The 25224-nt window shown below is 39.6% G+C and overlaps 1 protein-coding gene across 5 annotated transcripts in view; it reads left to right on the top strand.

The window, feature by feature from the left end:
• Positions 1 to 25224, top strand: part of NR3C2 (nuclear receptor subfamily 3 group C member 2) — a 205124-nt gene that overhangs the window by 144173 nt on the left and 35727 nt on the right. For all 5 annotated transcript variants that reach the window (XM_027893635.1, XM_027893636.1, XM_027893634.1 and 2 more), the window contains one exon: positions 5846 to 5962. In XM_027893635.1, the coding sequence (XP_027749436.1) occupies positions 5846 to 5962 (117 nt within the window). The remainder of the gene's footprint in view (positions 1 to 5845; positions 5963 to 25224) is intronic.

Below are 25224 nucleotides of genomic sequence, written 5' to 3'. Positions count from 1 at the left end.
TCTCGATAGTGTGATATAACTCCTGTCAAATAGAAAATCCTTTTCTATGTATGGAAAATAATTGTGGCAAGCCTTAGCAGTAATTTTATTTGTATACTAGCCATTAAAGGGTAGAAATAGTTAATTTTTGTTAATTGAAAGAACTGATATGGATACAGAGGCAACATCCATTCCACAGAATCTGCGAGGGTTTCAGAGCTGGTTGAAAGGAACACATCACATAGCTCAGTGAGCACAAACGAGAGGTTAAGATGTGCAGATTATGTGATTTCTTGCTGTAGGAGGAAAAGCCTGGGCTATATCTGGGCTGTATCAGAAAGCAGAAAAACCTGGTGTTAAGTTCTGTTTGCTGACCAGATATTCTTGAGGTGAGAGACTTCCCTCAGAAAATCCTGATGATTTTCTGCAGCATGTTTGCTCTGTCTTTTCATTAGCAGGGAAGGTCTGTAGCTCAGGTTGGAAGGGATGCACAGGCTGGGGTCGTGCAGTCTGACAGGCTGGTGGGTAAAGGGGAGGGACAGTGTTAAGTATTACTTATTCCATAAGGCTTTTATACATTATGATTATTATTGTGGAGATAATCTTCCCAGCTGGGAAATATGGAGAAACAAAGCACTTATTCCAGCTTAGAAGCTGCTTTTAAAAGGGATTCTAGCTCTTATGTGCAGATCTGCAAAGCAGGGCCTGGAGGTGGCTTCCATCTCCTCTCTCCTCAAACTCTGGCAGAAGGTTTGGCTTGCTGGCAGCCTGCAAGGAGAGGACAACGTTGCCTGCAGTTTTCTGAGTCGAAGGATTAATTCTTATGGTGGAGGAAGAAGGAGAATTTTACATGTGTTTTGATGTGCTTCAGTGAGACACTATTTTAAAAGCTGAGGGTTTTTTTCAAACTACTTCTGCTTCATTTGGTCCTCAGCTGCTGCTCCTGTTTTCTCACTTTCCTACCCTTTTACGATGCTTCCTCAATCACGTCTTTGTCTTGGGACCCAAATGCACACTTCCGTTTCAGACCTTGTACATGGAGCGGATTTTGGACTTTTTCCTTCCTTTTCTCAGTGAATTTTGCACTAAGTGTGTAGCTCTAGCAGATGGGGAAAAAGAGAGTTGCCTGCCCAGGTAAAATCAGGAAAGAAAGCGTGGAAGGCAGCGGTGCCGCAGGAGAGGCGCTGGTCGTTAGTGGCACACAAGTGAGCATGAGTCAACAGCCTAATGCCATTGCCAAGGGCCAGCTCTGGTCCAGGATTGCATTAGCAGGGCTGTTGTGTGCAAGATGCAGGAAATAACCATTTTATTGGCCTTAGTGATGGTGAAACTCAGCAAGAAAAATGCTCTGTGTTTTATGGAAGAAACTGGAGGAGAATAAGAGGGATGACGACAGATTTAGAAAACATGACCTATGAGGAAAGATTGAGAGAACTGGATTTGTTTAGTCCAGCAAAGAGATGGGGAACATAAATCTTTTGATAGGCAGGAGATTGTTCTGAGAAGGTGGTGATCTATTAGTCTGTATGTCTTAGAGGAAATGTGAACATCTCTTCCAGTTGCAAAAAATATTCCCATTTGGGTGAAATTTAAAATTAAAAACACACCATTTCAAGTATGGTGAAATCATAATCACTAACCTCATCATGTAGGTCTTCTAGGAAAGTTGCAGAATACCTTTCCTCAGATTTTAATACAAATATAAAGAAAAGAAAAGAAAAACCCTGCCTGAACTGGGAAGCTCGTCTTATCATGCTTCCATGAGTGGGCTTGAATTAAACAGTCTTTGGATCCTCTTCCAGCACTATACTTTTTTTTCCTTACAAAATTTAACATTTGATCATAGTAGTTGCTATTTTAAAAGGAGAGCAGGAATGTAGAATACTAGTTAATGACTTACAGTTCCTGACTTAGACTTCAAAAACATGGGGGGGAAAAAAAATGAATTTTTAGGAGGAAGATAAAACATGTGGAATGTTTCAGAAATTTTTGCAATTTTCTAATTTTACCATAGACAGTAACAGAAATAATACCAGAAACATCTATATCCTGCTCCTTCTGCAGCCTTATCTATATGGAAGTATGGCAGCCCTTGAAGAGTGCAGCAGTGCTCTGCACATGTACATAAGTTTACCTTAGCAAGTCAGGTTTTGGGACTGGTAGCTCAATCACTGTGGTGGAGTTTTAAAATGGGGAAAGGCACAACCTCTGCTGTAGCCTAATTCATAGGCCATATAAGAACAGCTGGTTTTTTTCCCTCCTTTACTGCTGAAATTTGCTTATCCAAGAAAATGCAGTAAGAGGGAAGGCTGAATGTCATGACTACTCCCTTTTTGTTTTCTTTTGTAAGCCTATAAAAAGCAGGGAATTAGAGCGTCTTCAGAGGTGAGAGAGTTAGAAACATTAGAGTGTTTTTGTGCATACATATAAATGTGTCATTCTGTGGTATGTAGTGGCACAATAACCTGGAAGATGTAAACTTCAATTTTCCTGTAGCTCTACTGCTAATAGGACAGATCTCACTTTCTTCTTAGTGTCTAACTGTGTAGTACCTATTAATTATTTATATTGAACAGAAAGTTTTCCTCACATCTTTTGTAACTCAGTATTTTAGATGGAACGGGAATTAGCTCATGTAAGTGTACCTAATGATGGCATATATAAAAATTACTTTGATCTTAATGCATTTAGCGCATGGGAGATGAGAATCGATACCTACTCTGTCACTTTCCAGCCCACTTGTGGGTGATTGGACAGGATAAAAAGAACAACTGGATTAAGCTAAACACAAACCGCACAAGCAGATCAATACAACTCTTGAAAGAGTTGGAGATCTAGCACCACAGAAACATCACTCTCTTTTCAGGATGGTCTCCAGCACCTGATTGAGATCCTGAAGAGCCCTAAATGTCTTTAAGAGTGCTGCATCAATTTCAGATATGTGGGTTTTGATTCTGAAGTTGAGGGGCCTTGGAGAGGTGCATTCCACACAAATGGGATGTACTGATTCATTATGAGTGTCTGTGCTTTAACTTACTTTACAAAATTGTTTTTATTTTAAACGTACCATGTTTCATTTCATGGAAATCTGAAGCCATTTTTTTTTTCATTATAGATGAGAAACTTTTTAACTGAAAAAATGTTCATGTTTTTTTTATACCTGTACTCTACAGGTATACTCTACATAGAGGGTTTGCTGGAGTGTTGATCAGTTCTGGTTTTTTTTAAGGGTTTTCAGGTTACTTCCATTCATGAACTTTAAGATGACTGAGTTTATTTAATGATTTTTTAAAAGAATTTTTTTTTAAAAATGAGTAGATGATGTTTGCTTTTTGGAAAGCAAAAGATAAGAATCTGATATGCACTCTCTCAAGATTTGAACCATACGGTAGTACTCTGAGGTGCATGATTCAAAATTTATGAACCTTTGATAAATTATGTTTTCTGATCTAGAATTGATAGGCCAGAAAGCAATAATTGCAGGCTACCTAAACCATTTGAAGGAAGACTTATGGAATATTTTGCTGTTGTGGGAATATTTCTTATAAAGTTACGTTGTGACAGTGTATGACTCCAATAAACATTTCCACAGTATTTAAGAATGCAACCCAAATCATTATCCTGCAGTACATAAATGTTAACTTCTTTTTATTAAACCCATTAGCTTTTTAAAGCGATAGTGAAAAATATTGACTTAACAGGTGTACAGTTTTGTAGAGCAAACTGCCTTCAGGGTTATTCTGCAATGGGGTTCATTTTGCAGTGTTAGATCTGACTTGTCATATTAATAGCCTGCACCCGCCTGTGGAAGCCTAAAAATGGTATTGCAGTACTCTGTGATGTACAAAGGACATTGTACGAGCACTGAGCAATTGTACCTGCATTCCTGGCAGAGAATAACCGTTTTTTCCCTTCTTCCCCTCCCTCCTTCCCCCCAAAAAAGATAGTATGCCAGTATTTTTAGGGTCATATAAACCACCTTTATGCTGTATATCATAATTTTAAATTCTTTTGGTTTCTCCTTTAATGTTGTTTTCATGCTGTCTGCATGATAGTTCTTTGGGAGATGTGCTCAAGTCAGTACAGAGCAAAAATGCAAATAGGAACTAAGTTAACTCTTTTTTGTGTGTATCTGATTTTGTATAGATCACATCATAAAATAAACATTGTGTGATGAACAGGTTTTCATTTTGTGATTAGCTGAGAACTTTATGGTTTTTTTTGTTTAGCAGACCTGCTTAAAAACCAACTGATAGATACTGGTACTATCACTATACTGCACTGTTGATTTTAAGCCTGATGTAATTTAGTCATGAATGTTTTGTCTCAGTTTTATTCTTTTTCATCTGTGTCACAGTGCTAGGTAAAGTCCCTTAATAAAACCCTTCTTTCCCCATCTGCTTGTTCTTTAAACATCTTAAGCATCATCTAAATGATGATACCTTTGTGATACTGCAGTAGCGCTTGGTTTACTTAAATAAGATCACTTTTCTTTGTGGGAGATGCTCAGTGAAGAGGTTCAGGAAACCAATTCAAGCTTCAGTTCACTGTCTAATAGATAACATTGGGTAAGGGTGAAGGGAAGTCAGATGCAGAGATATAAAACAACTTATCTGAAGTTTTAAGGCAAATTCCTGAAAGAACCCGAAAGAGAAGCCAGGTCTCCTGTGTCCTATGAATATTCTCTTTGTCTTTCCCTGGGGAAGCATATGTGTATTATGGAAAATGTCTTGGCAGATGCATTTTATACCTCCTGTCCTGCAGCAGCTCTGTCCCTGTATCAAGCTGCATCTTTGCTCCCTCTCCCCGCACACATCGACCCCTGCCAATTTCAGTGCAGCTCTGCTCCCGAGCTGTGCCTGGACTTCTCCTCCCCTCCTGCAGCTGCTGCTCCTTTCGCTCATTGGCATCAACTTTAGCATTATTTTCACAGCTCTGGGGTTTCTGCGCATTTGTTCTGGCCACCCCAGATCTCTGTGTGCCTCCTCTGGATCAAGGTGCCTAAAATAATCTTCTGCTGTCACACTGCGCCAACCCCTCCTGGCTTCTTTTATTCTTCCACATCAAATTCAAGCACCATGCTTTGAAAAGTCCTCGTGGGAGTGCCCTTGCCTGAGACACTGCAACCGTTTGCTCCACCTGTGTTCCTCTCATAGAGTGAAATGCCTTTTGAGTACCCAAGTTCTCAAATGGCAGCCTATTTCCCTGCTTGCCATGTATTTCCCTTCTGCTATATGTTGTGCATTAAATACCTGCTGTCTCTTCAGGAATGCTTCTGTGGGGCTTTACAGAAAATGAAATAATACAGTTGTGGTTTAAGCCTGTTTTGATAAACCATTCAGAAACCTTCTGCTGTTTAGAAAGTAACTGATTAAATCAGCAATCATGTACTTGGTGAACTGGTTGAAGAGAGTGTAATATACTGGGAAAGTTAACCCCTGCTATGCATTTCTGCTTTATATCCTGAACGTCTAGAGCATGAGAATGTACCAAAACTTAGAGTTGTCAGAGTGCCCTGTGATACAGCACATGTAAAAAGATTTGAAAAAACTCAAACCAGTCATTTGTTTTTCACTAAAGGAAAAACTCCAGTCCTGTGTAGCAAAAAAAAGGTAGTGAGATCTCTCTTGAGAATGACACACCAAAACTTTTTTCCTGAATTAAAAAGAAGAGATGCTCCTAGTAAAGACCTGTGAGTCTTTAGTCCTAGTAAACTCACCAAGATCATTTGGAAAGGCTAAAGAATAGAATTTGAAATGTCTTCATTAATAAGAATCTTTAAAGGACTGCAAAACAGCAGAGAAGAACAAATTGGAATTATGTAAATATATCCTCTAATAAAGCATTTTATTTTTGATTCATTCAGGACAGCACAATTACCTGTGTGCGGGAAGGAATGACTGCATAATTGATAAGATTCGAAGGAAGAACTGCCCAGCCTGTCGATTACAGAAATGTCTGCAAGCTGGAATGAATTTAGGAGGTAAGTAGAATATTAATAGTTTGGTCTCTTAATTTGATTAGGCGAAAACATTGTAAATGTACAGCCTTTTTATAGTTCTGGCAACTGCATAATCTCAAAAGTTTAAGGTGGAATTATCCTGAAGAAGTGCTTAATAGCTAATAAACTCAATTGTCATTCTAAATCGGGTTTTGGAGATATGTATTTTATGGCTCAGGAAAAAAAGAAAAGTGGGTGTTCTATGATGACAGTAATTTTAGTGGAATATCATAAGCTAAAAGTGTTAAGATTTCAAGTATTACATGCCTTATTTTTTTTGTGATGAGCATTCTCTTGAATTCTGAAAAACATTTTACACCATCATGAAAGTAAATTAGCACATGATGAAACCTTTCAACTTTTTTTGTTGCTTATTCAGAATTTTTATTGATTATTTCTGTGACTGTTAGGATATGCAATAATTTTGATGATGTTACTGCATCGTTCTTGTACCAAGAAAAAATATGGCAAATTTTTTTCTTATTAATTTTTAAAAGTATTTTGAAAACAGTATGTTAACAAAATCTCTAATAGTTTTCTCTGTTATTTTGATTCTTCTGTTGCAATGTCTACACTTTTCTGACTGTACTTCAGTGGGCATCGTGTTTAAACCATCATCTGAGCAAACAGTATTCCACATTGCTTTTTCCCACCAGTCTTATGTTTGTTGACTGTGAACAGGGCTTTGGATACCGCTGCAGATCCTTTCTCTAATGCACAGAGTAACCCTTCCCTTAGTGTGTTTTCACTGCACAGAAAACTACAACATGAACACATTAATTTCTTCCTGTATCATTTCCTATCTGACAATTTGCTTTTTGTCCTCCTGGATCTCTTCTCCTGGCAGCTGAGTTTAGTTCTACAGACAGATTTAGCTGCTTGTCTTTTATAGGTTATATGCAAAATCCTGGTTCCTGCCTGCTGCCTGGTACCTTTTCCTTCCTCCTAGACTTCTTTTTCTGTTTTGTCTCCTGGCAGAAATGCTCAAAGAAGCCACACCTTATTTTTTTGGGGAAAGTAGCCCTGTTAAGATCTCTTTCAACCCCTTTCCCAATTTTGAGATACTACATGGCCCTCTAGGCCCCTTGTTTCTTTTCCCCAAGGGAAAACAGGACCACATTGTGCCTGCTGGGGAGGTGACAGTTTTCCCTTGGTTTTGATCTGGACTATTGTATTTAAGAAGGGAAACAGAATACACCTTTGTTTGAGTAAGCGGAAGCTCCATGGTAGTAGCTCCTTCATCCCAAAAAATGGTGCTGAAAATGTGTGGAGCGGGAAGGTCAGCTCTCTGGAGTGCTGGAAGTTGCTGCCTCCCACCAGCAGCTTCTGCAGGGGCCTCATCTCTGGATGTGCCCTGTGGACCAATGGAGCTCCTGCAAGATCTGTATGTGTTTAGAACTTGCAAAACATAGGACTGCTGCTGGACTTGATAACCTTCCAAAACAGCAGCACATGACACTTTGTCTGCAATGTCGCGAGTTCACCACTGTGATGTCCTTGGGTGTTTTGAAAGACGTGTTCCCGCAGCATCCTCTGCAAAAAAGGCAAGGCAGGAGCGGAACTTTGCTACAGGCGGTTGCACTTTTTTTCGCCTTTTATCTTATATTGACTGAAATGCTGTAAATGAGGAATGCATTGAAAAATCTTCCCTTGTGTTGGAGCTTGGTAGACTGCTGGAAACTGTAAATAGTGATGTGCCTTTAATGCAGTTTTTGGACCCCTCACTACAAGAAGAACGTTGAGGTTCTGGAGTGTGTCCAGAGAAGGGTAAGGGGGCTGATGAAAAGTCTGGAGCACAAGTCTGATTAGGAGTGGCTAAGGGAGTTGGGGTGTTTAACCTTGAGAAAAGGAGGTTTAGAGGAGACCTCATCTACACTCTCTACAAATACCTGAAAGGAGGTTGTAGCAAAGTGGGTGTCGGTTTCTTGTCCCAAGTAACAAATGACAGGATGAGAAGAAATGGCCTCAGGTTGTGCCAGGTGACATACATATAGGATATCAGGAAAAATGTCTTCACTGAAAGGGTGGTCAGACACTGGAATGGGCTTCCCAGGAAAGTAGTGGAATCACCATCCCTGGAAGTGTTAAAAAAATGTGTAGATGTGGCACTTCATGACATGGGTTAGGGATGGGCTTGACAGTGCTGAGTTAATGGTTGGACTTGATGGCCTTAGAGGTCTTTTCCCAACCTTAATGATTCTATGACCTGGAAGGCCAAGTCTACCTCTGCAGTATACAGCTGGCACGTGGTTGAGCTTTGCAATTTAGCTGTTTCAGTGGTTTTCATCACGTAGAGAAACTGAACATGAAATTATCACTCCTGATTTGACCCCTTTATGCCACATAAAAGAGCTAAAATGGCATAAGAAGGTCTTTCCAATCACTGCCTTGAATGAGATAGTGGGGGAACGGTTCTGGGTGTCAGTGCAGTGCCTTCTGCCTGGTGAAGGAGGGAAAGGGCAAGTTGGAGGCAGAGGGGGAGGCTGCCAGGGAGAGGTAAAGCCCCTGCAGCCCAGAGGTAGCATTACTGTTTAGAGAATGAGAACCCCTAAGGCTGCCAAATCATGGTGATGGACGTTCCAGCCTTTGAGCTGGTCCAGCTCTGTCAGGAAATGTTGGTAGTTTAAGGACTTTTAGTGCTTAGACCATCTGTCTCTGGTGGTGAGCTCTACACTGGACATCCACAGCATCTCAGGCTTAGTTTTGGGACCTTCTGTGTATTGTTCCCAGGGATTTTTGTTGTGGTGGTGGTCAGCGGAGGTGAAAAGGAGGTGGAAATGACGAGAAGAGTTATTAATGGATACTTGGAAACAGTAATGCTCATACAAAATTACAAGATTTGATATTAAATAACATTTTTTTCATGATTAGCTTGAATAGAATGAGTATGGTCGTATTATTATGAAGTTACATTGTGGATTGTAATTTCATGTGGTCAGCCTAGTTTTGCCCAAAATATACATTATTTCAATGAAAATGGGCTTTTACCTGTTTCTAACTTGGACTTACAGGCAAAATGGGCAAATATTTTATTAGGCTACGAGATCGGTAAGGAGCTGGAGAAAACTGAATTTATAAATGCAATTTAATTTTAAGTCCTCTTTGCACCACAGTATTGTAACAGTAGCTGTGTTACACTGCAGGGTGCTGTGCTCTTCGTGCAGTAGATCTGAGTTAAGCTCTTACCTTCCAACGGGAAGCAAATGTAAACAAACCCCAAACTGTATCAGAGGTGCCCAATGTGCTTTGATTCTTGAGAAATAGAGTAAGATGATATTCAAAAGGGTCATCAGCATAGCTCAGGGCTGAAATGTGTGCAAGCTACTGAAGCCATGGACATTTATTTTCCATTTGTACTTAATTATGATGCTTTATCCACTTGTTTAAAAGAGGGGGAAAAAAGCCCAACTTCCAGTTGATCAGGAAGAAATGTTGCCTTAAGGAACAAGGCCTTGTCTCCCTTAGGCTGGAAAGGAACTTGACTCTCCTTTGCCATCCTCCCCATGTACAGATGGGAGTCTAAAACCTCAGGCTGCCACCCCCCCAGCTCCTTCCAGTTACTGAAACACAGGGGGTTATGAAGCAAATTTTGTAATTTGACGGTTTGAGATTGTCTTCCTACTGTTACTGAAGATACTAATCTCCGTAATGGAAAACTGGAAATCGGAAATAGTGTTTCCATGTTTCCAGCAGCAGATTTTTGCACTATCTCTGATTAATCCGCTGATCTTTTTCTTAGGTTTTTTTTCCCCTTTTCTCTTTTGATAATGCTCTTTCTCAATATTTTTAAAATAGTAAAATAGAGTGCTTTCGTACTCTTGTCAAAGTCTTACAGGTTTGTTTTGATGGCATATCTTCTACTTCCCAGCATGGTAAAATTTTTTTTTCTAAATTAAAAAAAAGGATTATTTTGATAGGTGGCAGCATGCCATGATTAAGCACCTTGTAAAAAAATATGTGTAATTCAGTGATACAAAATACACCTTTTCATGAATGCTCAGCCAAAATAATTTGGCAGTTTTATTGTTTACCTCCTCCTTTTGTTTGTTGAAAAAGTGGAGTGTTTTCCAAGCTCTTATATCATCTAATAATCTTTAGAAAATTATTCATCAAGTCAGCAAATAATTTACCTAATTATCTTATTTTCTCAATTTTTGTTTTGATTTTATAAGAAGCATCTGCAACCTGTAATTTCTGCAAAGCTGAAGTTGCCAAGTATCATGTTAAATCATCTTCCCCATTTCTAGAAAGTATGCGTGTGCACTACAGACATACCCCTTCAGCAAGCAGGGCTAAAACTTTTTTGGGAATCGTATTTTGTTTGTTGTTTTGTTACCTTTTTTTTTTAACTCCAGTGACATATGCTAGGCTTAATTATTGGAAGAGATTCAGAGTGAGCAAATGCACTATGAAGGTATGCTGGCCCATTTTTGGTTTCTGCTCTTTTCAAGATTCTGTAATTAATTTTCAGTTAATTATGGACCAAAATGACTTCACGAATTGGGAAGTTTCTTCCAGCATACGCTGTGATCGGATCTGGCGAGTCTCTCGCTTTCGCACGAGACGTTTTCATCTGACTCCCACCTCATACTGCTGTTCCTTAGTTGTGTCTGTCCCCATGGTAACATTTGGGGGGGAGGGGAGGTGTCATGATGAGACCCCCGGTCCCACACTGACGCTCAGCATGGTATCTTAAGCCACCACCAGCAGCATCCCATAAGGCAGCAGTCCCTGGGATGTATCGCGTTGCAACCAGGGTGGCACGGAGCCTCCTGGAGTCATTCCTGCTTGTGTGCTACGCACTGTGCTGAAGCCTGGAGAATGGAAATGATTCATATGGTGTCACTTTAGGGGACCACCACCCCCCTTTGGTTGGCAGGTTGGTCCTTGCCCTCTGATGTGACATAGTAACCAGGCATCCCTCCCTCTTCTGCTGCGTGATTGGAGAAGATCTCTCTTCTGCCGTGTGAAGTCCCATATGTGCAGAGGGGACAAAAAGTGGGGAAAGGTCAGTACCCTGCAGGACTGCAGTCCTTTCCTGCTTCAACTCCCATATGCTGAGACTCTCCAGCACTGGTCTCCCACAACACTGAGAAGCAGCTTCCTGAAAGACCCTTTGGATCTCGAAGGGACATAAAATAGATTTCACCTTGCAAATTACATAGTTCATCATTCTGTCTGCAGAGATTGCCTGTGAAATCTGAGTCTTGGGTCTGCATACATTTACATATGTAAGACACTTCATGCACAAGATGCTGTGTGTGATTTGTAGTCTTCACTTGCAGATACTCTTTTATACATTAAAATATTTCAGTAATCTGAAAAACAGGTTAATTGAGAGAATCAGTAATAAGATACAGTACTTCACCTTTTTGCCATCTTTCTGTTTAATAAGTCATACTGGTAGGGATTTAAGACTGCAGTATTATTTTCAGTTACTGGAGATTATGTGGTTTTTATTACCATTGTTCCTATCTTTTTGAGAAAAAGAAAGCAAGAGGGAGAAAAGGAAGAGGGAAAATCTGAGTATTAGAAAACTGAAAACTAAGAAAAACTTAAATACAGCAAAATGCATCCTCTTGGTTTTCTTTAAACATTTCTGCTAAGCAAGGTTTCATAAATTTTAAAGGAAAATAAACCACTCTGTGTAAGACACAAGCAACTTGGTGTATGTATGTTTAACTTTTATATTTTCATTTAGACTTTAACTGCTAAGTATTTTGAAATGCCATTAACTTTAATGCATTTTTATTTGCATTTATTATGTAGCATTTTCTTTTGAGGGAATCTAGTCAATATTCTTTTTAACTTGAACATTCAGCTGAGTTTGTGTCAGTTCTTCCAAGAAATTTCTATCAGCAGTATCTTAAAGTAATTTGTGGGTTTTGTGAAGCAAATGTTGTAAATTTTTCTTGCATTTTAGCTGGACAACTTAGTTGTGGTACTTGTAGCTAACAGTGCTTAGATTATCACTGGTATGCATCACCACCCCACACCCCATGAATATATTTTTTTTAAAAAGTGAGTCCTGCTGTTTAAGATCTTGTAGCAATCAATGTGTTCAGCAATGAACTTTTCCTATTTTTTTGTCCATCTTCCATGTTATCCTGCTCTTGCCATGCTCTCAGTGGGAACCTCTAACTTTTCACCTTGAACCATCCTCATGATTAGGATGTTTAGATTGGATATTAGGAAAAATTTCTTCACTGAAAGGGCTGTCAAGCATTGTAACAGGGAAGGGGTGAAAACACTGTCCTTGGAAGGGTTCAGAAAACATGTAGATCTGGTGCTTAGAGACATGGTGTAGTGGTGGACTTGACAGTGTTGGGTTAATGGTTGGACTCAATAATCTTAAAGGTCTTTTTTAAACTAAATGATTCTATGATTCTGTGAATATTAGATAACTGAGAACAGCCACTTGCTACAACTACTAAGAAACTATTTGTGAATGATGATTAAAAATGAAGATTTTTGAAGAGGACTGGTAATGTCAGAGTAATCTCTCAGGCATTAGTTAAAAGCAATATTGAAAGTGTGTCCTTATACTTAGCATTTTGCTGATGATTTTATTTCATCTGTGAAGGCAGCTCAAGAAGGTGCACTGCACTCATCTGAAAGCACACAGCTCCCATCCAGCAATCCTTGATCAAACTCCTAATCAGGATCATGCTTTGTTTTTGCAAGTTTTCCTGGTTCCAGCTCTGCCTTCTGCAAGTGCCCAGCTGCCAGCAACATTTGTCTTTGCTCCAGGAACAGCCTTTCAGGCTTTTGGCACGGATCTGCTGAACTCCAGACTTCCCTGTTTTATCTGCTGGACTTTCCATCTTACCATTCACAGCATAACACCCTTGATCGCCAGCCTTGCAAAGGAGCTGCAGCTTTCCTGGGCTCCTGCTGGGAGTGTGTGTCCCAGCCTGCCTCGTGTCACATGGCAGTGCGGTGCGTGGAGGTTCTGTGGGGTGTTGTCTGATTTTGGTACTGCACAGCACTCCCTGTACAGGTTCAGAGGTCACGCTTTCTCCAGCGCTTCAGATTCTGTACCGTGGTGGTTCAAAACACAAGATGGAAACGGGTGATTGCAGTTTTCTGAGAGGAAGGTTCAGGTCCTCCCAGAAGAAGTGCAAAACCATCTCCTGCCGTCGTGCTGTTGTTGGGTGATAACACTGAAGCACAGCAGTGGCTCTTGTTTGGATGCCTTCTGCCAGACATTGCCTGGACCCCCTGTGCAGTGCCTATCGGCTTTTAAGCTTTTCTGTCAGTTGTCAGCTTTCACCTCCAGGAGGCACTCAGGGTAGATGGGATTTGTGGCCTCTAGACTCCCCAGAACCAGGGCTGATCCCTCTTTTTCCTCTCTGCCCTGGTGCACCACATCTCACAGGATATTTAAATTTAAAAGTCTTGTTTCCTGAGGATGTGAAATGAATTTTTATTTAATTTTGTTGCTCATACAGATCCATAAAAGCAAGCAAACCCATAACAGTGCTGTTTGTTGCTTTGCTTCATTGTGCTGGAGTAGACCAGAGTGCTTCAGCATTTCCAGAATTTGCTACACACAGCTCTTGGTGATACTCTTTTTTTTCCTGAATTGCCAAAATTATCCTGCTTCCTTCCACAGTGCTATAAGTCCATATCTTTTTTAGTCTTCCGCATAGTTTAAGTGTAGTCCTTGTTGTAAAAGCCTGCCTGTGTCTTCCCTTCCTCCTTCCAGAGCTGCTGGTTATCACCAGAAACCTTCTAAAACCTCTCCCTGTGGTCTCTGGTGGTTCATTTCCATTACTCACTTCCCTATTGCTGTGAGAAACTGTAGGAACTTTTAGCTTCTGCTGAGCCATTGCTTCAGAGAGTTTCCACCTGAGTAAGAAGACATGAAGACTTAACTTGCCATGCTTGACACAGACTTGGACAAAGTATGGTGGCTCACTGTGCTGAATTGTGTTTTTTGTTAAAACTCTCATTCATTGCCTCCAATGAATGGACCAATTCAGGGGAGCCTGGAGTAGAGCAATGAGAATGAACAGTAGCCTTTAAAACTTAACTGGTGGGGACAGATAGAATTACTTGGTATTGTTTAGTCAAAAAGTGGCTGGAGGGAGGGTTGAAGAGGAGGACAACAAGTTTTGCTTTATCAACAAGCATTGGTAAAGAGAAAAGGGAGATGATCTGCTTTCCATGTCTGCGAAAAGCAGGACAGAAAGTCGTGAGCAGCAAGGAAGATGCAAGTGAGGAGATGGGGAAGTACCCATTTCTGTAAGGCCAGGGAAGCACTCAAATAAATGGTCTGGGAAAGATTTGGAGTCTGTCATTAGGTGTCTTAAAGAGCAGATAAGACGAATATTTGAATGAAGTGATAAGGGTACAGTTAGCTCTGACCTGAAGAAGAGGATGGATTGTGCAAGTGTCCCAGGTCTCTTCCAGACCATGCTTAATGTCAAGTCACTGGAGTTCAGCTAAATAATGTGTGTGCAAATCTAAAAATAAAATAAATTTTTTAAAAAGTGAAAATGTTGTTTCAATGTACAAAAATACTTCTTAGATTTTGACATCACTGGTCCTCATTGTATGAGCTACTCTGTATCTCGGTGCTCTGTGTGAGAGTATGTTTTGAGGAAACAGTGACGCTAAGGCTGTGCAAGCCGTGCGCTTATTCTTCTGACATTGTGTTGCTCTTTTGATTGTCTGCTACTTTGGCAGTTCACAGGTTTTAAATTGACAAATTGGCTCTAGAGATGTAGTTTACTCCAGTGATGTCATGAGGAAAATTTATTCAATCACAGATTATGCCTTAGCAGATGAACCTGTTGTTCTTTCCCCTTGTCTTCTCATATGTCTTCACAATTAGTTTAGAAACTTGTGTTTCGTTTTGCATCTTATTTCCTGCTTTTTCCTCCCCACCAGTTTCCAAGTGGACAGCTTTCCATTTTTAGTATCTGTGTTTTGCTAAAATAAGTGTGAGGTGCAGCAAACATACCTGTTTCAAAAAGCAGCCTTTGCAGTTCTCTGCCATCAGTTTTTCCAGATCATATATAAGAGTAACGTTAGAGAATTGCATTTTCCCCAGAAAAGTGGTTGATACCACATACAGGGTGTTTTTAGCAACATTCAGGGTGATTTATTGAAGCAGGAGATTAACATGGTTATATTCCTTTTTTGTTTTTTAATGACTAATCATGAACTAGGTGGTGAAAAATATGGCCAAGATGACTGCAGGAGATAAATAGCCAGCTTATATTTCACAGGTAGCATTGCTGTTCTGGGAAGTGGGGCAGATAATTTCTAGAAGATGAGGGAGAGGCCAGCAGCACTGAATGTATTTGGAGTAAGGCTATTGGAGAGAAATCTGAGTTGTTAAAACTGGGGATATGGAAATCATAGGGGTGAGGAGATAAAGGATCTCAAATTTTTTTTTACTTGGGGAGAATTCAGGTGGGAATGTGGTGCGTTATGGCGTAACCAGAAAGACCACAGTGGGAAGTATAACACTTACAAAGCTTAGTTCTAGCAATAGTAGAGCAAAAACGAAGCGTTAAAAACATGGCACGCTCTTTAGCATAGAGTGGAAGCGTGAGCGCTCAGGATATGGAATGAGAGTTGCTGTGGCAGTTTGCTTGTTGATGCCTTTGAAGAACTCTGAATAGCTTGTTGAGAACCCGTGTCTCCAGTGTAACTACAAAGAGGACATTTTATACATGGTAAATGTCTACAGGACTGCAACAAGGCAATCAAGATGTCTTTGTGTTGTGGGATAGGGATGAAAGGCACAGAAATAGTGGAACGGAGTTAGTGTTGGGTATCGACCCAAATAAAAGCAAGAGAGACTTGGATGAGGAACTCCTGCAGAAGGTTGGATGGGAATGGGTGTCTTGGAAAGGAAGGTTGTCACTTGGCACAAGGCAGAAACCAGTGATCATAGCCAAGAGTATTCAGTCTGGTACAGTGGAAGATTTCAAAATCTGTTCTCCAAAGTTTCCTTAACTTTGTTTTTAATCAAATTATTACCAGTGCTTGCAGTTCAAGCTGCAGGTATTTCATTCTACAGGTGTTATAGAGTTGTAAGTGAAAAATACTGGAGCTGTAAGTAACCTCCTCTTCACATTTGTTATGGCATTTTACTGCATGTCTTTAGAGCTATTTGATAAATAGTCAAAACCACTGATGCATTCAGTAGACAGCGCTTAGCTCCAAAATGGTTGAATTTGCTGTACATTTGAAAAATGAATAAGTAAAAAATTAGTTTTGGGAGCATCTGAAAAGGACTGATTAAGATTGGCTTTCATTAACATTATAATTTTCTTTTGTAAGCTTTTTTTAAGGCTTTGTTTATTGGATGATTTAAATATTTAGTAAATACATTTCTTTTGAAATTAATGAAGAAGTACAAGAGGGAGTTTTATATACCAGGAATGTTAACTGTGAGATTCTGTTATGTCAGTTTGGGATTTTATATGAAATATATGTGAGGGAAATTTTCATACTTTATCCATTTCTCATTAAAAAGCTTTATCAAAACCAGCTTGATTTGATTTTAACAGGAAACCACTAATTGGCATTTGGTGAAAGTTGTTCCCACACAGGGAGGAGTACCCCTATGAAACTGTTATTTTTCATTTAATTATCACTTTGAGGATTGCTGAGAAACAAGCAAATGTGTTAGACATTTTCCCTGACAACCTAAATATTCCTGTAAAATGCACTTTGGATCTCAACTTTCTTTTGTCACTTTTGCCTGCTATCTCTTCACAAATGCTTAGCCTGAAGCTCAGCACAACTGAAAAAGGGATTAATTCCCTCTGTCTCTTACCCAGACCCTCCTCAGTGCCTTGCCTTCTTAATTTCCATGGACATCACTGTCGCACACGTTAGACCGGTAGGTAACCTGAGCTCCATCATTGAATCAGACCTCAAAATGCACAATATTTGATTTAGGCTTTCACCTTAGCTTTTCTGAGACAACTGAGGTGGCATCTTCTGTGCCATCTTCATGCTGCAAAGGCCATCCCTGCATGCAGGTCTCTGTGGCTGGGGATCCACAGTCCTGAATCCTGTGTGCTCAAGGCAGCTCACTTCAGAGGAATAGCATCTGTTCCTTGCAAGCACTGGTGTGAGGTGCCACCTCCCTGTAGGTGTTTGTATTTCACTGCTCAATATCTCGAGCCATAAGTGTAATCAGAAGGAAACGCAGAGTTCTCATTAAAATATTATGATATTTCTGATTAAGTGGGCACATAATTACTCAAAACAGCATTCTTCTGAAGTAGGTGAGAGTGGTTTGCTGTTTTACTGAAAGGACATCTGAGGTAGGGTCCTGTGGGGGGTTCGTTCTTGGTCTACTAGTAATTTTAGTAATTACATGTAGAGACAAAGTAGAGAGAAAATATGTAAATCTACATGCCTGGAAATTCTCCTTTGTGGACAGAATCAGAACTCAAAAGCATCTTCAGTTCTAGTGTCTGAAACCAACCAACATGATGGCATTTTTGGTGCTATGCAGAGGGTGATGTTGAGAAGTGCAAGTGGAGGTATGAAGAAATGAGATACCTGAGAGCAGCTGTTGAGGGACTGCAGTGAAGAAAGGAACATGGTTGTGTGATGATTTTAAGTTAAATTTAGAGTCAGCGATGTAAAATTGTTGCAAAAATAGGCAAGTCTTGTTTGATACCAAGGAATTATTCTGTTCCTTGTCAGAGCTGGCAGGTGTGGGCCTGAGGATTTTGTCTGGTTTCAGCACTTTTGGACAGGGTGGAGGGGGGTGAGGGAGCGTGGCAAAATTGTCACCTACATTCCTGTCCTGGCTGGTGGGATTGGCAGTGCCTGTGTCCTTCCTGAAGTGAAGGACACATCTCTTAACTCTTCTCCAAGTTCTTCAGTGTGGAAGTATCTACTGTGTCCCTGATAGCCTATTCCATTTCTTCACATCAGATCTTTATGTTCAGAAAGGTTCTCTTAACATCTAAACTGAATCTTCCTTCCTGACATTTCATATCATGTGCCTGAAGAAAGGTGTATAAAGACTAGAGACTGCCCAAGGAAGAACAAGGATAATAAGAAGCTTAGAGGGAAAAAAAAAACCAACCAAAAACCAAAAACATAGATCTGTAAGGAAGAGTCGAAGAAACTCATTTTATTTTAGTGTAGAAGGGAGAAATGTATTAAGAAGGCCATTATACCAGTCAATTCAAAAAGTGGTGTAAAACGGGACAGAAATGGTAAGTTCTCAATGGCCACTGGGGGCAATGATGAAGAGAAATCAACTTTACTGCAGAAAAAAATGATGCAAAACTGGGAGATGTTGGGGGAAAACTGAGTGGTTAGATGTTGGAGGAAGATTGAGGATACTGTGGAATTCCTGTTATTGGAGATTAATGATATACTGAGTTGGGCAAAGTACAGTTGATCCTACTCAAGGCAATAGGATAAACTGCTTCAGATATATAGTTTCTGTGCTTTAAAGTCCTGAGCTGTAGCAGCATTGCACTGCATCATATATTAGAATCTGTTACAAACAAAACAAAATGCAAACACTTCCAGTATTGTCCTATAAGAAAGCAAAGTAATAAGCAGGAAATATTTACCTAGTTACAGTCTGTTTTATTAGCAGTTTAAATTCAACTAGAATAGAGAACCAAAATGCATTTAAGTGAACACAATGAAAATAGCGTATAATTATGTGGATTAAAATGTACATGAGAAGCTCTTTCTTCCATCCGTGCTGTTCCTCCCTTTTTGGTATATCAAATGTGAACTAAGAACGAGACTTACATTTATGGATGGGCCTGGATCTTTACAGGGTCTGACCAAAGGCAAATAAAATGTAACATTTCCACAGATCATACTTCACATTTATTTCTTGACTTTAGGTTGTCCAATCCTGTCAGATTAAAGTGTTACTTATTAATTACAAAACAGTTGTGAATGATGATGGCAGTGCCAAACTATGTCATTGTTTCAGTTATGCCTACCATTTCATTCTGCTGAATTCAGTCATTGGTTTTGAGCTTATTCTCCAGAAAAAGCTTGCTTCTGCTGCCAGAGGATAAGAAATTGGGAAGTTTTCATTGCTTTGTAATTAGACTGCTGATTTCTCAGGCTTAACAGCAAGTGATAGCATTTTCTATCACTTTCTATCTCCTCTGGGTCACAGTTGTCAGAAACAGATTTTAAAATTTATTTTGCTGTGTGAAGTCAGGACCTTTGTTTTCTTCCTCACCAGCTGCAGTCTTCCTTTCTTTGCATATTTAGGCAGACTAACTTACTCACTTCAGCATATCCCAAATGTCACTGCAGAAATCACCCTCAAAAGGCCTCTGCTTTGCAAGAGTGAAGTCCTCTTGGTAGCGTGTCTTACATGATCAAGTGATCTTGTGCTCTCCTTTTAAGTCCCTGTACAACTTGTCCCCTGCTTCGGTAGCTGCTTTTCAGTTACTTCCTCCCCTTGATTTATCCAGTTAAAGCAGTGACTCATCCGCTTGTCTGTGTGTCTCTCAGATTTGTACCTGAACCTTGCTCTTACATATGGCACAACAGGAGTTGGACTCGAGGATCCTTGTGGGTTATTATTCTAACTCAGGGTCACTTTTAGAGGTTCTTCATCCGCTGCAGCTCTACCTGAAAATCAGTGGTTTGCTTCCCAAAGTGGGTAATCAGTTTTATGGAAGCTTTAGGATCCTGTCTTGCTCGTTTCTTCTGTTTCCTGAAGAAAGGTGTACGTTTGAGTACACTTTGTAGGGCGAATGGGATGATGCTGTTAAGATCTCGCTTGCGTTCCTGCTTTGCACTTTATTCCATGTGTTTCCATGCATATGTGTGTCTGTGTATATATCTATATAAAGTCTGTGTTATTGTCTAGAAATTTCTCAGCAAAATCTCATTTCCCATTGTGCTAGACACTTGAGTGAAAAAACGTCTGTACCAAGATAGCTCAGAATTTTCATATATGTCAAGATACAACAGATTGGGGGGGAAGGGAAACACTATTTGTGGTAGCAATAAAATAACTAATGAGAACAGATGTCAGTTCATTGAAGTAAGTGAGACAAAGTCACCAGGCAAACATGATGAAAAGATTCAGAGGAGGAAAAACCTGGCATTTTGGTGTAACCTTTTATCTGTGCAAAGGTGGAAATGCTTGGTGAGGGCTCAGAGCAGAGTCTACCGAAAGGCTGTTGCAGATGCCTCAAGGGGAGAATTGGCAGCTTGTACCTTTGGTAGCTGTGGTGCAGCAAAGTGCTGTTGGTTGCTTTTGGAGAGGAGAGGGAGGTGGCAGTGGAAGGGTGTGCAGGACAGCCCTTCAGCATTTGGCATGGGGTGGAAGGGAGAAAGCTGAGAGCTGTTGAGGTTGGAAAAGGTGGTTGTAGCTCAGCTGTAGTGCTCGGGCACTGAAGTTGGGACCTGAATGGAGAAACTCCAGTATTTGAAATACAAGTGTACACTGGCCTGGCATACAGAGCCAGCATAGTTAAAGGTGGTCGGAGCTGGGTTTGTTTTGCTGCATATTGTCTACCCTCAGGCTGCCTAGACCACTAGTGGTATAGGGCATACTTTGAAATAATGCCAAATTATGCCTTGTTTGAAGTGTATATAATTATTTTTTTACCCTTTGTCTTTTACATTTTGTATATTTACTCCAATTGCCACTTTTCTCTTCTTTTCTTCTTTTTTTAAACCTCCATCGCTTTGTGTCCTGTGCTGTGTCCATTTTGGTCTCCCCTTTCCTTCTGCTTTACACTAGAGGTAGTCATCAGTATAATGTCTTTAGCTTTACAAATAATAAATGTCTTTTTGATAGACATCAGGCAAACTCTGAATATCTTCTTTAAAAAAAAAATCCAATTCAAGGGCATTATCGTTGCAAGTCTTATAATTCCCTCTACATAGAAGTATGGCTAATTTTCTAAACTTCAGGTTTCACTTTAGGGAACTGGAATCCAGCATGAATTTGCAGAGCACTTTGCATTATTTAGTTGCTAAATTTGAACACTGATACAGTTCTACAAACAAGGTACTACTCTTATAAAACTGCTGAATTAAATCATAATTTAAATGACAAAACAGGGGTTTATCTACTATTGGTAGTATTTTGTTCTCTAGCATTTCTGAATCCTGTATTTTTAACAATAATACTGATGAAAACTATTAATTTTGAGCTTATGAAAAATATTTATCAGGTGCCTAAATTCTGTAACTTCATTTGGGCACATATTTTCTGGGCACAAAGGGAGTATAGATTAGCTTCCTCTAGACCCAATTTGTATGGCATGTGTAAGTTTACTGTGATATTTTTAAAAAGAGAGTATAGTAGTTTACCTATCTTGTAACTAAATGAACACCTCAAATTTAATCTTTAAAATCTGGAATGCCAGGGATTTTTAGCTGATATTCATGTTAATTTGTATTCCAAAACCAGTTTACAGTAGGGTCACTTCCAGGTAAATGTCTAATTTGACTTAGAGTAGCATTCCCTGGAGACCAGAAGCCTATTTAGTGTTTTACAGATGGCACAAAAAAGTCCCAATCCTGAGATCACAGGCCTCCTTGTGCCAGCTTTGAGACAGGAGTCTTACATATGAAGGGTCAATACTAAGGAACCAGTTGTCCAATTCACCTGTGGCTTGTTTTTCCTTTGTAGCTCTAACAGTAAATTACAGTATAACAGAGGAAGTCTTTTGGAAGTGCCTTTTTAAAATACAACTTCATGACTTTACAAATGCTTCACCTTATTTTACTTTTTTTGTTTTGTTTTTTTAATTGGAATGTATAAGACCTTCTAAAATACTTATTCAACCAAAGTCGTGTCAGATATTTGAAGTGTTAACCTCGGGTATATGGGCAGTGTCTTTCACTATTGGTTTTTTCCTTCAATTATTACTCTATCTCAGGTGATTTAAAAATACAGGGATTATAATATCATATCCTGGCTGAAGTAACACTGAACAGGGGGGGCAAGGAGTCCTGCAGTTACAGATAATACACAGTCACTGCTGTGCAACCATTTCTTGTTCTAACCCCAAACAGGCTTCAGACTTCAGCGTTGTCTCATGAAATGCCCCATGCATGCCCCATCCTCTGGTCTGTGCAGGGAGTCAGAGCATTTCCAGGGAGCAGTTCTGATGAACACAACTTTTGCACTCAATTTTGCCACTGATTCAAAGGTAGCTTAGTCAGTTTTATAGTTGGTATTGCAGTTGGAGAGAAAATGTGAAAAACAGCTTCTAAAGACCGACTTGGAGTATGTACTGCTCAGAGTTTGTATTTAATCTTTAGTTGTTGGTTTCTGTGGGAGTTACCAAACCAGTTGAGCTACAGCACTGGCATAAAGCCAAATGAAAAATACAGTTTTCTTCACTGTAAACATGACTGTCAAGCAGTAATGTTTTTCTCAGCTTCATTTTAAAGGCATTATAATGGAAGAAAATGAAACTAAAACACATTTTAATGCCAGTTTTATATGTCGAAGAATGTTATTTATTTTTTCTTTTAATGAAAAACTCTTGGAGAATAGAACATAAAAAATTATGCCTGAAGTATGTAATCAGTCATCTGTGTTGCTAGATACTTGGTGGAGCTGGTAAACCAATACATTTTTTTATTATGGTGTAGTTATGGCATGAATGCCATTTTTTGCCTCTGCAAACATGAAAGATATGTAAAGTTCTTTATTTTTAGTCCTGTTTTGATAACAGAAAAAAATACTGCCTGATAAACTTAATGAATAGTAACAGCAAACATCAATCTCTATCCACCCCTTCAGGCTTATTTTTAAACTCTGTTTTCAATGGCCAATAGCTCTGTTAACTCATCATCTGACATTCTGCTGAACTTGGCCGTCCTTGCTTTGCTTGTCGGGTTTATTTTGTTGAAAAATCTGTACGTTCTGCTTTGCCTTTTTAAGATAAATGGAAACTGCCTTTAATGCTCACAGTGATTTCACCAGGGTGTCGTCATATAGGCACAACTGCACCAAATGGGGAACAACAGTATTTTCACTTATTTTTAAGGATTAAATTTATTAGGCTTGCCTGCTTTGCCTGTAACTCTCTGTCTTATTTTGCGGAGTGAGGAAAAGGCTTGTTTAACAAAATGTTTGATCAGCTGCTGCTTTGTAAGATGGCTTTTTGGGTGCTAGTGTCAGAAATTACATCTGGAAGAATGGATGCCATAGCCATGTAACTTGATGCATCAGAGAAAAAAAAAATCCTTCAGTTCTGCTTCATTGTTTAAATGAACTTTTTAAGAGTTTCATAATAGAAAAGTAAGAAATAGGATTTGAAGGGACTTATAGATGAATCTTCTCATCTTTCCTGTCTCTTGAGACAGAATAAGGTGCAGTGAAACCTTTTCTGACAGATACTTGTTTCACTTCTTCCTTATAATCTCAAATGACAGCTATTGCTATGTAACCTGTGCTAATGCTTCCAATAATTAGGAAGTTTTTAAGTATATGTGGCTAGTTGAACAAAAGAATTTTACACTGAATTTTATTAGGACCAGCATGTCTTTATTTGCATATTCAATCTTTTAATTAAAAAAATTCAACCTGCCTCATTTGGTCTGGATGTCTGCAGGAAGGGAGAAAATAAGGAACTGCTGAAAGCAGACATCAATTAATGAAATTAATGTAGTTCTCTGAAGGAAAGGTGATGAAAGTTACACAAAGATCTCTGAAGTTTTCTATAGGTCACCTGAGGGTTGTTGGTGCTGAGATCAGCCATGAAGATCCCTTATGGTGTAATGGAAACAACACCAAACTGATGTTCAGATTTTGGACTCACTGCTCTATGCAGTATGTACTGCAGGATTGTATTCAGGTTTTGAAAAGGATAGTCAAGGAGCAACTCTTTGACTGGGCACCTTCTACATCTTCTGTATGATTAGCAACATCGCTGTTTTTTGGAGCAACATCCCATGTTTACCCTAATAAATAAATTTTTCCGTTGAATCTTGAGATGAACCAGCTCCTCGGAGTTCAAGCAAGGAAGTGCTGAAAACAACAGGCTATTGTTGCACTTGGGTGTGCATTGTCCTGGACCCTGGGCATCTGTATCCTGCCTCTCTCATTCCCAGCCTCTGGCTCTGGGCAGGCAGCCCCAGTGACAAGGAAGCAGTACATTAATGGCTGCTGTCACCAGCAGTGCTCTGAGAGCAGTAGCAGCTCCGCTGTTAAGGAGGGTTTTCTTTAAACTCTGGTTAGTAGAAGAGCAGTGAGGTAGTTTTGTTGGTCTTACTGGAGAGTTTTCTGCACCGTAATAAGAGGAACAGGAACAAGCACAAAGAGCAAGCTTTGAAAACTTCCCAGGAGGCAGTGGCATGGCATGTTGAGTTGGAGTGGAAGTGAATGTTTTGGTGATGGAGAAGAACGGAGGGATGAGATGGAGGTTGGCCAGAAAGGATCCTAAAACTACAAAAAAGGTGCTATATTTAAGGAAATATGGGGGAGGGGAATTGATGACAGGGGGAAAAAGCTTGAGGAGGTAGACTTGGGAAGGGACTTAGACTAAGAAGGGTATTTGGAACAGTATTCCAAGTAGGAGTGAGATAAGCTTGTATTTACTGATGCCAGTAAAAGGAATGTTGTAATAATCAAGAGACAGGAAAATAAAAATCCAGACAAGGGTTTTAGGTGTGATAAGATAGATAAGAAAAACTATATTTGAGAGAAGTTAACTGTGAAAGAACTGCAAACATTTAAAAGTAATTTATTATTTACTGATTTTAAAGATTTTTTTTTTTTTTTTTATGTTTCACTGTAGCGAAAAGGATGGTGATGGGTTTTTGGTTTGGTTCTTTGTGGTTTTTTTTTTTTTTAACTGAATTGTCATGATTTTTAATTCCCATTCCTTCCTCATGCTACAAGATGATTTTGCTGGGGCAGCAGCAGAGCTTTCTGTCGGCTTACATATCTCTGACTCACATGGCAAAGTTGGGAATGCAACCCACAGAGAATGTCTGGCTTCTCTTCAACAAGTGGAAGCACCATAGCATTGCTGTCTTCTAAGAATATTTAGTAAAGAAAAGGAGGAAGAGTAGCACTAAAGAAAGAAAAAAGGAAATGAAAAGGGAAGGCAAATCATCAGAGAAATGTTGATAGCAGTGAGAAATGTGTTACACGAGGCTCGGTCTTTTTTCTTTAGGTGGGTAAGTACTTTTAGCATTATTTCAGAATTACTCAAGAGAAGGGGGCAGAGCTCTTATGGAAGTATCAGAGAGGCGAAAGCAAATAGACTTGACTAGCTTGGGCTTTTCAGAGTGGG

Source organism: Empidonax traillii, unplaced genomic scaffold, assembly GCF_003031625.1.
Source record: "Empidonax traillii isolate 1590-97213 ecotype Southwest subspecies unplaced genomic scaffold, ASM303162v1 scaffold399:size634673, whole genome shotgun sequence".
In the NCBI taxonomy this organism is placed as follows: Eukaryota; Metazoa; Chordata; class Aves; order Passeriformes; family Tyrannidae; genus Empidonax; species Empidonax traillii.
Note: the sequence above shows the minus strand (reverse complement) of the source record. Positions and strands in the feature narration are given on the sequence as shown.